Consider the following 12,022-nt stretch of genomic DNA (forward strand, 5'->3'; position numbering starts at 1 on the left):
AGAACGACAGTTCACAAAAAAAAATAATTTCGTAGTTCTATTTAACAAATATAAGCAATCAAAAAATGTAAAATTTAAATCCTCTTTGGTGGTTTTAATTTTAATTTTAATTTTAATTTTAGTCTTTTTTTAAAAATATAATTTACCTTTAGTGCGTAAATTTATGGTGACATTTTCTATACAAAACACCGAAAGTTTTTCTTTTGCTGAAGTTCGAGGTGTTCAAGCTAAAAGGCATGTTTATATAAGATTTAAACCAATATAATATCGTAATCAGCTTAAAGTTTTCCAGTTAAATTATTCAACAAAAAAGGCTTCTTTTTAATTACTGGAAATCTAAATCCTGTTTATAAAGTATATTGCCATTGATAACTTAAGAGTGTTCATTTTATATATGGAGACTAAAGTGACACTTGACTAACTTGGCTAACAACAAATGACGGCTTTTATATTCTGGTAGATGAACAAAAAGTTTAGCTGGCGTTTTACTTGTAATATTGCGTTTGTGTCGGCTCCATTATAATCATGAAAAGCACACTGAGCACAAATAGAAACTGGCGTAGATTAAATACAAACACACCTTTACACGAGCCAAAAATAAACGTAAATAATATAATTCTCGGCCTATAATCTGAGAATAACATTTCGTCGTATCGATAGGAAAGAAGCGGTATGACGTCACGAGCATTTCCGCGGGTTTGGCGCCGTTTAAAAGGAATATACGGCTGTCCCAACTTGAAATTTAATATTAAATATTTAATATTTATTATTAAAATTTAAATATTAGATTTTGAGCGTTGATATTTGGTATGCGTTATTTCTATACATAAACCAATTGTATTAAAGAAATTAAAAAAAATATTCAAACTTCTATTTTTGACTATTAGGTAAGTAGGTTGTTCGCTGCACAAATTTCTCACAAATGCAACGGGAGCATGTCGCTCGGTTCTGAAGCAAAGTGCTAAAAAGAATAATCAATACGAATCGACTACGTTAATTAGAGAAAACGTAATGTAATGTGGGTATCGCTCGAAACGGGAACCGGATAATATACAGGGTGTTTCAAACAATTTTTCAGGTGTTTCCTCACATGTTCTTTTCTCACAACCTGTAATAGTTATGAATAAATGTGTTCTTTGATTTTAAGCGAACTTAAATATTATATTATATTACATTATAATATACAGGATATCCCAAATCGGCGTTATCGAAACCAGCGTTGGAATTTTAAATGAAACACCCTATATTTTATTGCGTTGCGACCTATTTGATACCGGAGGGTTTTTGAATATGCAGATTTCAACAATGCTAACACTGCATAATTTCATTATTTTAAATGAAATTCATGTCATGCTATTTACAAAACTTCTGGATTCCTCCTGCGTCGGTTTTTGCTCAGTCGAACTTACTGACGTTTCGCCAAACATCCTGTTGTTTCTTAAGAGCTTGACTGAAACTGGCTCCTATTTTACTGTGTACCTGCTTATATATTGTTTGAGGGGCGCGGAGCTAAATAAGGGACATAAACACCGTCTCGGATGACTGGTTCCCATATTGGTGACAGGTAGAAACCTGAGTCGCGGTTAAGATTGTTAGGTTGTTTATAGATTTCTATAGACTCTCGGATTTTTCGTTGGTAGAAGAACTGATTAAAATTGAATAAAAACTGAATAAAATTTTATGTCCTTTTTCATGAGTGTGTTCGGCAACAGCTGATGAGTTTATTTGTCTTAGTCGTAAAGTTTCTTTGAAAAAAAAAATCATATCGATTTCGGTAAGGTCCCATAATTTTAAAATTTTGTTTCTATGTATTACTGAGCTACTCGCAACTGAGAATGTTAGAATATCTCCAAAACTACGACACAAAAAATTCCCATTCCAAAAATTTGCAGGTTTTTGAGCATAGGAAGCTTTAAAAATGTATCAGTAAAAGGTTACCAGAAGTATAAATATCATCGTTAATATTGCTATTGGTAGTTTTTCTGAGGCAACAAATAAGTGTTCTAATTTGATGACAGTTATAATTTTTGAATTCTGTATGTTCAAAAACTAAAACAGTTTTTTATCATTCCATCTTTGGCAGGTTTGTAGATATTTAATTGTCCCATTCCTTTTTCTAACTCTTATATTAGCACACAATACTTAGATTCAATAAATTTTCGAATCTAGAATTTTACCGGGTGTCTTTTTTGCGGTATGGGTTTCGAAATTTATAAATGCCGAGATCCATTTTTTGGCACACCCTGTATATTATACCTTTAGCGGAACGCGCATAAAATCTTCTATACATATATATAGTTATTGTGTAATTGTTTGACTTTTTCTCTTTTGTTTGTCATTCCATTTAAAAAAACAATGTACAGATTTTTTCAACAAAAAATATGGCAAACGAGACGTCCTGTACACTTGGTTATATCGATTTCACCCAGTTAGCCGTTTAGCTCTTTGTTGTAATACACTGTAATAAACTTACTGCATATATGATCTCCATGTGAAAACTGATTATTAATTGATATTTCACTCTAAACTAACTTTGTTTTCTATTTTTCAGGAAGCGTTGTGATACTTGCTAGCGATATTGGAGGACAGAACAAACACAAATTTGAAAATAAAGAGAGCTATCCGTCGACAGTATATATTAATTACACTGTCATGGAGTTGCTCTCTTTATGTACAAATTTAGACGCAACGCATGAAAACCGCATCACGTTTTGGAAATTGGATGGCTCCGCACCTCGGATTTCATATTTTCCCACAGAAAAGAAAGATCTACCGCGCATGCGCTTAAATTTCACACACTGACCCACAACTGCATCGTTTTATTTCTATAAACAGCGATCTCCACACATTTATTTCGATTTTTATTGAAAATTTAATGCGATCTGGGCAATAATTTTTTTGATATTATCGGAATTTATAGTAGATTTAACTGAAATATATATATATCATTTTCTTCTTCAATTGAATGAGCATCCAAACCCACCTTAAGGCAGTTTTGACATGACATTACGTCGGCACGGAATGCAAATGGTTTAGTGGTCTGTGAAAATTTAAAAACAATAAATGTGCGTTTTTCTTCAAAGAAACTTCCGCAGGTCACTCCGTTGGTGATAAATGGAACTTGCTCACTTTTTGCTAATCATCAAGTTGTTATATCTATAATAGGACAGTTTATAAGGTTGTGGTCAGTAGCGGAGCATAGGTATCAAAATATAGGAGTTTTTAAAATGTTTACGTTTTAAAAAAATGCATAGAAAGGTATATATAATTTTTTTCCAAAAAACATTGATTTCTAAAGATAATCTATTATTATTTCATTAGTAGGTTTGGTTGTACCAAGTTCGATGCTTTTCCTTCTGTATTTACAAGGTCCAGATAAATGTAATATACATTATTATATAAACTAAATAAAACCAATGTAGCACCATCTTGTTATTCAATTTAATTTACCTGACTATAAACTACAGTACATAATCGCACTCAATAAAGTGGAAGTGAAGGCAAACACCTGTGGCAAGAGTCTGTTGTCAACTGACATAATATAATCACCGCGGTTAAAACAACGGGAAGGTCAGTTTGTCTTTTTTTTCCAACTTCCATTATTCTTGTAAAAGGACTGGAGCCTAACAAAATTAAAATCCTTAGTTGCGAAAATCCGAATCAGGCCCTTCCCGCATTCACTGAGTAACCCAAAATCACAGTTAAGGTAAAATTAAGGTTAAGTAAGGGTAAATATTTTTTTATCTCTGCCCAATTAGAACTTGTTTGTTTTCATATTTTATTAGCGAAATAAGAATTTTCTTGCATGAACAACCTAACCTTGAACTAAAGAAAAATAATTTGTAGAACAATAATTTTGACAATTATTTTATTCTAGCAAGAATTAATTAAATTTGCCCATACATACAATTTTATGATTAGATTTACACATCATGTCGAAAAATAGGTTAATAGTCGCTTTTATGCCTCGAGTTTAACCTGAATTGTGCTGTTTTCAGCACTAAAATATTTCCTGGGGCTTTGGTGTGTGAAGAATCAAAACTAAGAGGAGATATTACGGTCGGGGCCGGCACTATAATACATCCTAGCGCAACAATAAATGCAGAAGCAGGCCCCATTATTATTGGTGAATCTTGTTTAATAGAAGAACAAGTCAAAATAATTCATAGGTTATGTTTATAAATTTTCTTTAGAATATTTAAAGCATTGGGAACATGTTTTAGGCTTCCGTTTGATCATCAAACTAGCGAAAATACCCCGGTACTTATTATAGGATCCAACAATGTATTTGAGGTTGATTGTACTGTTGAGGCTTCAAAAATTGGAAGTAACAATGTTTTCGAAACAAAATGTTTTGTTGGAAACAAGGTGACTGTATCTAATGGATGTACCATTGGTGCGGGATGTAGGATAACAGGCGAACAGATTTTAAAAGAAAATATTACAATATATGGAGCGAAATGTCAAATGAGAGAAGGTTTAGATAAGCCTGTGGTAAGTGTCTTAAATCGTACAATTCATCGATATAAAGTCTTTATTACAGCAATGTCATATTTAGTCATATTGGTTATTTAGTTTGATGCTTCTGTATTAACATGGCAATTAAAGTCTGTTGCTGCTCCAAGACTCTCATATGCATTTTCTTTTCTTTGAGTTCCATATCGAGTTTTCTTTCCATTTCCTCTTTCTCCAATTCAAATTTTTCTTGTTCTAATTTAAATTTTTTTTCTCGCAAACGAAGTTTTGTTTTTTCCAATTCAAGTCTTCTTTTTCTCATCTGCGTGTTAGGGGTGGTTTTAACTGTTAAAAACTCAATTGCATTCGACTCCGTCGGATCTGTTTCAATTTTTAATTCTAGATATAAAATTATTAGTTGTACATTACCAAATTCTGACTTTATCTTTATTGAGCGTACCTCTATTTGCTGTGAATTGCTGCTGTTCCGATAACTCATCCGATGATTCTTCTAGGAACATGAATTGTATGGAATTTAAATCTTCTTCGCTGGTTTCTAAAATATGGGTAATTGTTGGTAACTTATTTTTAAGGAAAATATTGGCACATTTTACTTATTTCGTTAATATCAAATCCACGTTTTATTTCTGTCAATGCGGGACCATGCTTTATTTCAGCATATACTTCTATCAATCGAATCACCTCTTTGGTCAGCCTTACTTTTTCTCTAAATTGTTCATGACTCGTGGCATCTCTGTAAGCAACATAAAGTTATCAAGAGAAAAAAATAAACACAATTTACCTTTTAGTCTCTCCCTTTTCGTGCGCTTTTATAATGTTTTCTAAGCGATTCCTTATTGATCTTGCGGAATGCGGTTGTCGAAATATTTGATTAAATTGTTTCTGAACAATTTTCCACCTGGCCCATTGTTCAAAAGGATTATGTGCCAAAATCAACTCCAGCAACTTGACGTCTTTCTGAGTATTGTAATTGATCCTTTTATAAAATGTACCGAACATTTTCAAATGTTATGTACATATATGCCTAATAACGCAAACAAAATAATGCACATTACGTATGAAGTTAAGCATTAAACGGAAACTGCACCATGGTTTGGGTAGATCAACCACAGTTGTTTCTTCGAAACGTAATGACAGAACCACGTCGATTTGTCAGATTCAAGCACAGACCATAGAACATATTTCCATGGATTTCGAATTGGTCTCGGTTAATTTAATTTTAGTGTTGTATTTATGATAAACAATTAATATTTTTTGTTGTAGCTTTTGATTTTTTTTCGGGTTTATTTCAGCCGCAAACATTACAGATGGAAACCTTAATGAAAATGTTACCGAATTACCATCACATACGGAAACCGAACAAAAAATACTAAACCTAGGTTGTATTGTATTTCAGGATAAATATTAAAGTTAATTTTTAAAGTGATTGAGTTGATTATTTACTAATTTATTAAGCCATCTAATAAATAACACCTGAAACTTGGTGCGATGAGGATATGCAGAGCTTATAGGGAAGAGGTCTTGCAGGCAGGCGTAGTTAACAAAAACAGATAGGAGAGATTAAATCCTACCTACCTACCTACCTACTAAAAACAACTTAAAAAATGCCCATATTAGCTGAAATAGGAAGATAGTCTCAATAAGCATCAAAGTATTACGAATTTCTTTTCATTGTTTTGTCTTAGAATATGGTCACTTTGATAAAAGAATAATTACACATACAACTTATAGATTTATTAAATGAAACATAAAACATATTCCTAAAGTATTATTAAAATGTAAAGTTATGTCATATTACTCTTCTCAAACAACATCGATATCAGTTGTTGCTGCTGTTCAAGGATCTTCATGTGTAACTCTCTTTCTTTCATTTCGATTTCAAGTCTTTTACTCCTCTCCCACTTTTGTAACTCAAATTTCTGTGATTCCAAATTGAATTCCTTCTCTTTTAAAGCTAACTTTTTTTCTTCCATTTTCAATTCCCTTTTCTTCATTTGCATTTCCTCTTTGTGCTTCGATTTAAGATATTCTAACGTTGTCATTTCGTGGGAGTTTGCATTACTCTGGTCTAGAAACTCATGTTCTAAAATGAATGTTTTTTTTTAACAAGACTGACTTCAGACATCACAATGAAACCTGTATATTCCGCAGAACCGTCGGAACCTGCTGGGCTATAGGTTGCCTGTTCCTCATGCATACCATCCATAGATTCCTGATTGTCGGGACACTCGACTTTTAAATATATCAACTCCCCCCTATTGTCATCAGTTGAATTCATACCTTAAATGCAAATTGAACTTCGTCAAAAAATATATTGTTTTGGTAGATACATACTGTTATTTTGCTTCATAAATAATGGACTTTGTAGTTGGTAAGGGTTAGGTCTTGGTTCCTTTATGACTTTACTCTTTTTGCATCGTTCTATCAAATCAACGACAGTGTTAAGCAGGCTGTGATGTTCTGTTTGATATCCAGCAGATTCACTAAAACAAAGTCAGCTGGCTGAAAAGGCAAATTATTTAAATTGACAACCGTTCTTTTTGGTTTGATGTATCCTGAACTGTGAAATTTAAGGCATCAAAGTTAACCAATTGAAGTACAAAACACAAAAAAATGTTTTTCCTTATTTCCAATTACCGAAAACAACTATTTTTCTAATTTAAATAAAATCACGAAGTCAAACAGAGCGAATCCATACAATAAACGTTAACTAACGTACCCTTGTTTACCGCCATGGACGTGACGTCTCGTTAAGAGATCGACATGGTCTTTTATCGCTCGAATTGAAAACGGCTTTCCAACTTTAGCCACAAAATTTTCGCAGACTGTTCTCCATATAGCAGGATTTTCGAACGGATTTTGGTTGATCACTTCTGTCAAAAGTAACGAATCGTCTTCGGGAGAAAATCTTAGCCGACTCCGTCGGAATTTAACAATTTGGTTCATAATTTTCGAACGATTACGTTCGTAACTCACGTAGCAGAAAACGTACGCTATTATCACGTCAACAGCACAGACTATTCAAAAGTTATAGCATAAAACGTTTGGCGCCGTATTTTTCGTTCATTCTGTTCGATTGCAAACCGCCCGCTTGAGAATAAAAAACATTTAATGCCAAAATTTTAATCAAAATTCCTTCTTGAAAAAAATTCCAACACGTATAGGGCAAAGTTAAAGCCGACAATGGAGTTACACCAAGAATCGTAAACCTAAGAGGATTGCGCAATCCCATAAGACATACGTTCGTCAAAATTATAGATCGCACGTGGTCGCTTGTGACGTAAGCGAAGTCTTCTAACGGTTTTGTGTATTCTGTCAATGCATTTGAAGGCGTATTAAACCGTTGTATTTTGGGTTCTTTGAATAATTAAAATAATTTAAACTAGTGAGTACATCGCTTATGTTTGAGTTAATTGTATTTCTGTTAAAAAAAACTTGGACAAAACAGTGTTTTTAAGTTTTAACAAATACTTTAAAATTGTATGTGCTTGAGTGGCGAGAACTGAGAAAAGGAGTATTTTTAACCTTAAACAAAGAAAGTTTTGTGTTCGTGCTGCTTATTAGCGGTATATTAGTTAGGAGGTAAGCTCAAAATATTACACATAATAATATAGGTAAAGGTAAGAAATACATTTCTTTTACCATTTTCAGTGGGATAAGTTCCATCAAAAAATAGTTGGGTATGCCTGGGACGAGATGTGCCATGTATGGGTGCAATAACAACTATTTTGATGAAAAAGCAAGTTCTCGAAAATGTAGTTCCCGAACTATTCGGAACGAGTGGATAGTTTGATGTAGAAGGGAGGACAAACTTAATCCAGATAAAAGCTATGTCTAATCAGTTCTTTTTACCGAAAATGATTACGAAACAAACTTACAAAATGAGTTATTAGGTTTTTTTTTGTCTTGAGTAACACATTAAAATCACCCCAAAATTAAATTTTAGGTTTACCTTTAAAAAAGATTCTAAAAAAAACTGCTGTTCCCACCCTATTATTATTTTGCCCGAAGCCACCAACAGAAGCAGGATTATCTAGATCAAAAAGACTTCATTCCAAAAATGCCAAAAAAGAAGCTCAGCAAGTATTGTCTGAGCTTTTAGCAAAAATATTGAAGGCCACAAGTGAAATTCTAGAAAAAAATCCGTCTCCAGAACCCATCTCCGAACCCCAAATGAAGAATCATAAACCTAATGTTATGTATGCCTAATATATTTTTTGTTTTTTAATATGTTCATCAATATATCCAAAATCCAAATCCAAAAATAGGAATTTCTAGTTTATAAGTATTTGTTGATTTTTAAAATGGTGGAATGCCATAAAACACAAAGTTTTGCAAGTAAATCGTTTTGTTCGCTAGTTTTATGTATTTATGTGTAACAATATTTAACTAATAAATGTATTTCAAGATAATACATATAAGCCAAACTTGATTGCAATAGTATTATTTTTACCCTACCTGAGACCCTATCCTACGGTACTTCCCAATAATTTTTGAATAAGTAAAAACGATTTAATGTTAATTAAATGAAAATAACGAGTGATTATCCAAACAAAATGCTATATTAGCTACTCAAAATACAAAAAAGTTCATCAAAACTCGGGACAGTTTCAGATTATTTCCATGCATTTACATAGTAAACGCGCCACTTACGTCACAGCCAGCGAGAGTTTTCGCATTGCTCCTGCGGACAGATTTGGCGGATTTGGCAATCATATTAGGTTTACGATTCTTGGAGTTGCACAACAGAGTTTTTATATGGCTTATCATGAAAAAAACACGGCGTCATAGACTGATCAAATTTTGATGTAGTGGCGCCGTTGGTTATCTTTCTTCCAAACTAAAATATTTGTTAGTCTTTACCTTCTGATCAAAGATGGCGCTCAAAGCAGTCATTTTGTTCATCCCTCTTCAAACGCACTATATGAAATACAATTTTTATTTTTCTATGCACGCATTGACGCACACAATTTCAGTTAATATCAAAATTAATTAAATATTTCGCCATTGTGGTCTACTAGCGATATAATTTAACGCTTCCCACTCGACCTCGCTAAAAATAACATATATATTACACGCTGCAAAAAGTGCTGCGCCCGGAAGGGCTGATTGGCGTGTTCCACAGCACCCTTCGCGACATTAACGCGGGCGCATTGTTCGACTGTCAACCTGTCAAGCGATTGTTTTCCCGTCAATCAACGCGGCGCTGCAGTCGGAGGCGAACGCGTTAAAAATCGCACAGCGCGTATGTCCAGGATGACGAAAAATTTATTGAATTCAATCGTTGCGTGATAAATCGACCGACAGTTTTCAATTATTATTATAATCTGGTCGCGTCTAGCGTTAATTGCCGTAAATTGGGGAAGGTTATAGTCCCCTCGTTCTATTCGAGATATTTAAAATGAATTTTTGTTAGCTCGGGTGACCAGAGGCAGATTATTCTCGTACCGTTTGTTTCCGCAGTTTTATTTTATATTTTCCGTGAACGAATTATTCAAGATATTTGGTACAAAAGAGTTTCGAAATATAACGCTCATTGTAGACAATTTTGATTGGTCGCGGTATGAAATATAACAATACTCCGATATCGACACAACTTTATACTGACACACATTTTTGAAAAGCAGAAAATTTCAAGATTTTTTAGTTTCGTGGTCCATGAATTTTTGCTATAGTTGAAACTACGCAGTGAGCCGTAACGTAACGTCATTGCGTCTAGACTGTGCCTGAGCAATGTTGATATTGATTTGGATTTTTTCAAATATCTCTCGCAGCTATTTGATAGACGAAAACCGTAAATATAAAAATTGTAGCTCTGGATGCTCCCTATAATACTGTTTGAAGCAATCAGTCGTATTTTTTACGAATTTTGATGTGCTGCTAATAATTTAGTTCCGAAAAGGATTATTAAACTAACTCAAAAACTAAACTCAAACACCCTGTATATAACCGAAAAAATGCATAAAACCAAAGTTATAGCCCCGGATCGGGTGAATAGTTTTCGGAAGTTTTGGAATCGAAAATAAAAAAAAAATCAAAATAAAAAAAAAACATAATGAAATTGATTGGGCCCAATTTCTACTGTTTAGTTGTGGGTACGGACTTTTATTCATCTGTTAAAAAATTTGAAGTTCGCAGCTGCAGATTTAGGACACTGAATACGTTTCTTCTATTGCACGGAATATCATATACAATAGGTGAAAACCCGAAATGCAATTGTCGTATAAAACAAATTGACTACTGATAAGTACGTCATAGCACATTAAAATACATTGTTTAAACAATACATTTAAAAAATACATTAAAAAAAGTCATCTACACCTACCAGTTAAAAAGAGCTTAATTCTTTTCTTAAACACAGATAAACTACCAGTTTCTTCGAAGCATTTATAGAAATTTGAAGAACTGTTATATATTTTCGATATGCAGTCTAGAGAATAGAACGTCCAAGTATTCTCTTTGCCGTGTGTCATGTTCGTGCAAGTCACATCTATTCCATCTTGTCATGTTACTTTTGACGTAAGTCAAAACGGAGATAAATATAATGGGTGTTTTTTTTTTCGATGTATAGAAATTTAAGTTGGCATTACTGTTCAAGATGGCGACCGATTTAACAGCTGTCAAGTGATTTATTCTCAGTTTGGTTTTTGCAATTCATCATGAATAGACTCACGCCTGAACAACGCTTGCAAATAGGCCCAAAGCGAGATTGCCGTTGTTCCCGATTTTAATAAGCGAATTTTATTTAGCGATGAAGCGCACTTCTGGTTGAATGGCTACGTCAACAAACAAAACTGCCGCATTTGGAGCGAAGCTAATCCTCAAATATATGTCGAAACACCGTTACATTCAGAAGAACTGACTGTTTGCTGCGTTTTATGGGCTGGTGGAATCATTGGTCCGCACTTCTTCAAAAACGATGATGGCCAGAACGTTACAGTCAATGGTGATCGGTATAGAGCTATGATTTTATTCCTGAATTGAATAGCCATGATGTCCGGGAGATGTGGTTTCAACAAGACGGTGCAACATGTCACACAGCTCGTGCCACAATCGATTTATTGAAAGACACGTGTGGTGACCGCCTAATTTCACGTTTTGGACCTGTGAATTCGCCTCCAAGATTTTGTGATTTAACACCGCTAGACTACTTTCTGTGGGGCTATGTAAAGTCATTGGTCTATGCGGATAAGCCACAAACGCTTGACCATTTGGAAGGCAACATTCGCCGTGTTATTGCCAATATACGGCCACAAATGTTGGAAAAAGTAATCGAAAATTGGACGTCCAGATTGGACTACATCCGCGCCAGCCGTGGTGGTCATATGCCAGAAATCATATTTAAAATGTAATGCCACAAGATTATCTTTCGGATAAATAAAATTCATGTCAATCGAATAATGCATCGTTGTTTTATTGCAACTTAAAGTTCTATGCATCGAAAAAAAAACACCCCTTATAATGAAGTGTTATGATCTGAAATTCCCTAAATAAATTCCGAAGAGGTAAGATTTAACCCATGAGTTTGCGGACCTCTGACGCCCAT

At 33.9% G+C, this 12,022-nt stretch overlaps 3 protein-coding genes across 4 annotated transcripts; 1 reads left to right on the top strand and 2 right to left on the bottom strand.

Moving 5' to 3' along the window:
• The first annotated feature begins 3,760 nt into the window (after positions 1-3,760).
• Positions 3,761-5,921, top strand: LOC132706769 (dynactin subunit 6). The gene is made up of 4 exons (XM_060678298.1): positions 3,761-3,946; positions 3,999-4,169; positions 4,224-4,494; positions 5,769-5,921. The coding sequence occupies exons 1-4, from the start codon at positions 3,933-3,935 to the stop codon at positions 5,847-5,849; spliced, it is 537 nt and encodes a 178-aa protein (XP_060534281.1). The 5' UTR covers positions 3,761-3,932; the 3' UTR covers positions 5,850-5,921.
• Positions 4,553-5,607, bottom strand: LOC132706763 (uncharacterized). Its single transcript, XM_060678284.1, has 4 exons — positions 5,258-5,607; positions 5,070-5,209; positions 4,916-5,011; positions 4,553-4,854 (listed from the first exon to the last, which is right to left on the bottom strand). Exons 1-4 carry the CDS (start codon positions 5,473-5,475, stop codon positions 4,568-4,570), a joined length of 741 nt encoding a protein of 246 aa, XP_060534267.1. The 5' UTR covers positions 5,476-5,607; the 3' UTR covers positions 4,553-4,567.
• Positions 5,922-6,201: 280 nt separating the features above from the next.
• LOC132706753 (uncharacterized) lies at positions 6,202-9,249 on the bottom strand. Of its 2 annotated transcripts, none has more exons than XM_060678271.1 (4): positions 9,130-9,249; positions 6,811-6,959; positions 6,613-6,756; positions 6,202-6,559 (listed from the first exon to the last, which is right to left on the bottom strand). In XM_060678271.1, exons 1-4 carry the CDS (start codon positions 9,153-9,155, stop codon positions 6,261-6,263), a joined length of 618 nt encoding a protein of 205 aa, XP_060534254.1. In that variant the 5' UTR covers positions 9,156-9,249; the 3' UTR covers positions 6,202-6,260. The 2 variants fall into 2 exon arrangements, with proteins under 2 accessions (XP_060534254.1, XP_060534247.1); XM_060678264.1 differs by lacking the exon at positions 9,130-9,249 and adding an exon at positions 7,196-7,552.
• Positions 9,250-12,022: the final 2,773 nt, after the last annotated feature.

This window comes from Cylas formicarius, unplaced genomic scaffold (genome assembly GCF_029955315.1).
Source record: "Cylas formicarius isolate icCylForm1 unplaced genomic scaffold, icCylForm1.1 PGA_scaffold_10__41_contigs__length_53128322, whole genome shotgun sequence".
Lineage (NCBI taxonomy): Eukaryota > Metazoa > Arthropoda > Insecta > Coleoptera > Brentidae > Cylas > Cylas formicarius.

Excerpts from the sequence above, each read along its gene's own strand:
- LOC132706769 (XM_060678298.1), top strand. Across the intron at positions 4,170-4,223 it reads CAAGTCAAAATAATTCATAG|GCTTCCGTTTGATCATCAAA; the intron begins GTTATGTTTATA and ends AACATGTTTTAG. Across the intron at positions 4,495-5,768 it reads AAGGTTTAGATAAGCCTGTG|CCGCAAACATTACAGATGGA; the intron begins GTAAGTGTCTTA and ends GGTTTATTTCAG.
- LOC132706763 (XM_060678284.1), bottom strand. The coding sequence starts at position 5,475 with ATGTTCGGTACATTTTATAAAAGGATCAATTACAATACTCAGAAAGAC. Across the intron at positions 5,012-5,069 it reads ATTTGATATTAACGAAATAA|AAACCAGCGAAGAAGATTTA; the intron begins GTAAAATGTGCC and ends CCCATATTTTAG. Across the intron at positions 4,855-4,915 it reads GCAATTCACAGCAAATAGAG|AATTAAAAATTGAAACAGAT; the intron begins GTACGCTCAATA and ends TTTTATATCTAG.
- LOC132706753 (XM_060678264.1), bottom strand. The coding sequence starts at position 7,422 with ATGAACCAAATTGTTAAATTCCGACGGAGTCGGCTAAGATTTTCTCCC. Across the intron at positions 6,960-7,195 it reads GTCCATGGCGGTAAACAAGG|TGAATCTGCTGGATATCAAA; the intron begins GTACGTTAGTTA and ends ACTTTGTTTTAG. Across the intron at positions 6,757-6,810 it reads ATTTATGAAGCAAAATAACA|GTATGAATTCAACTGATGAC; the intron begins GTATGTATCTAC and ends TTTGCATTTAAG.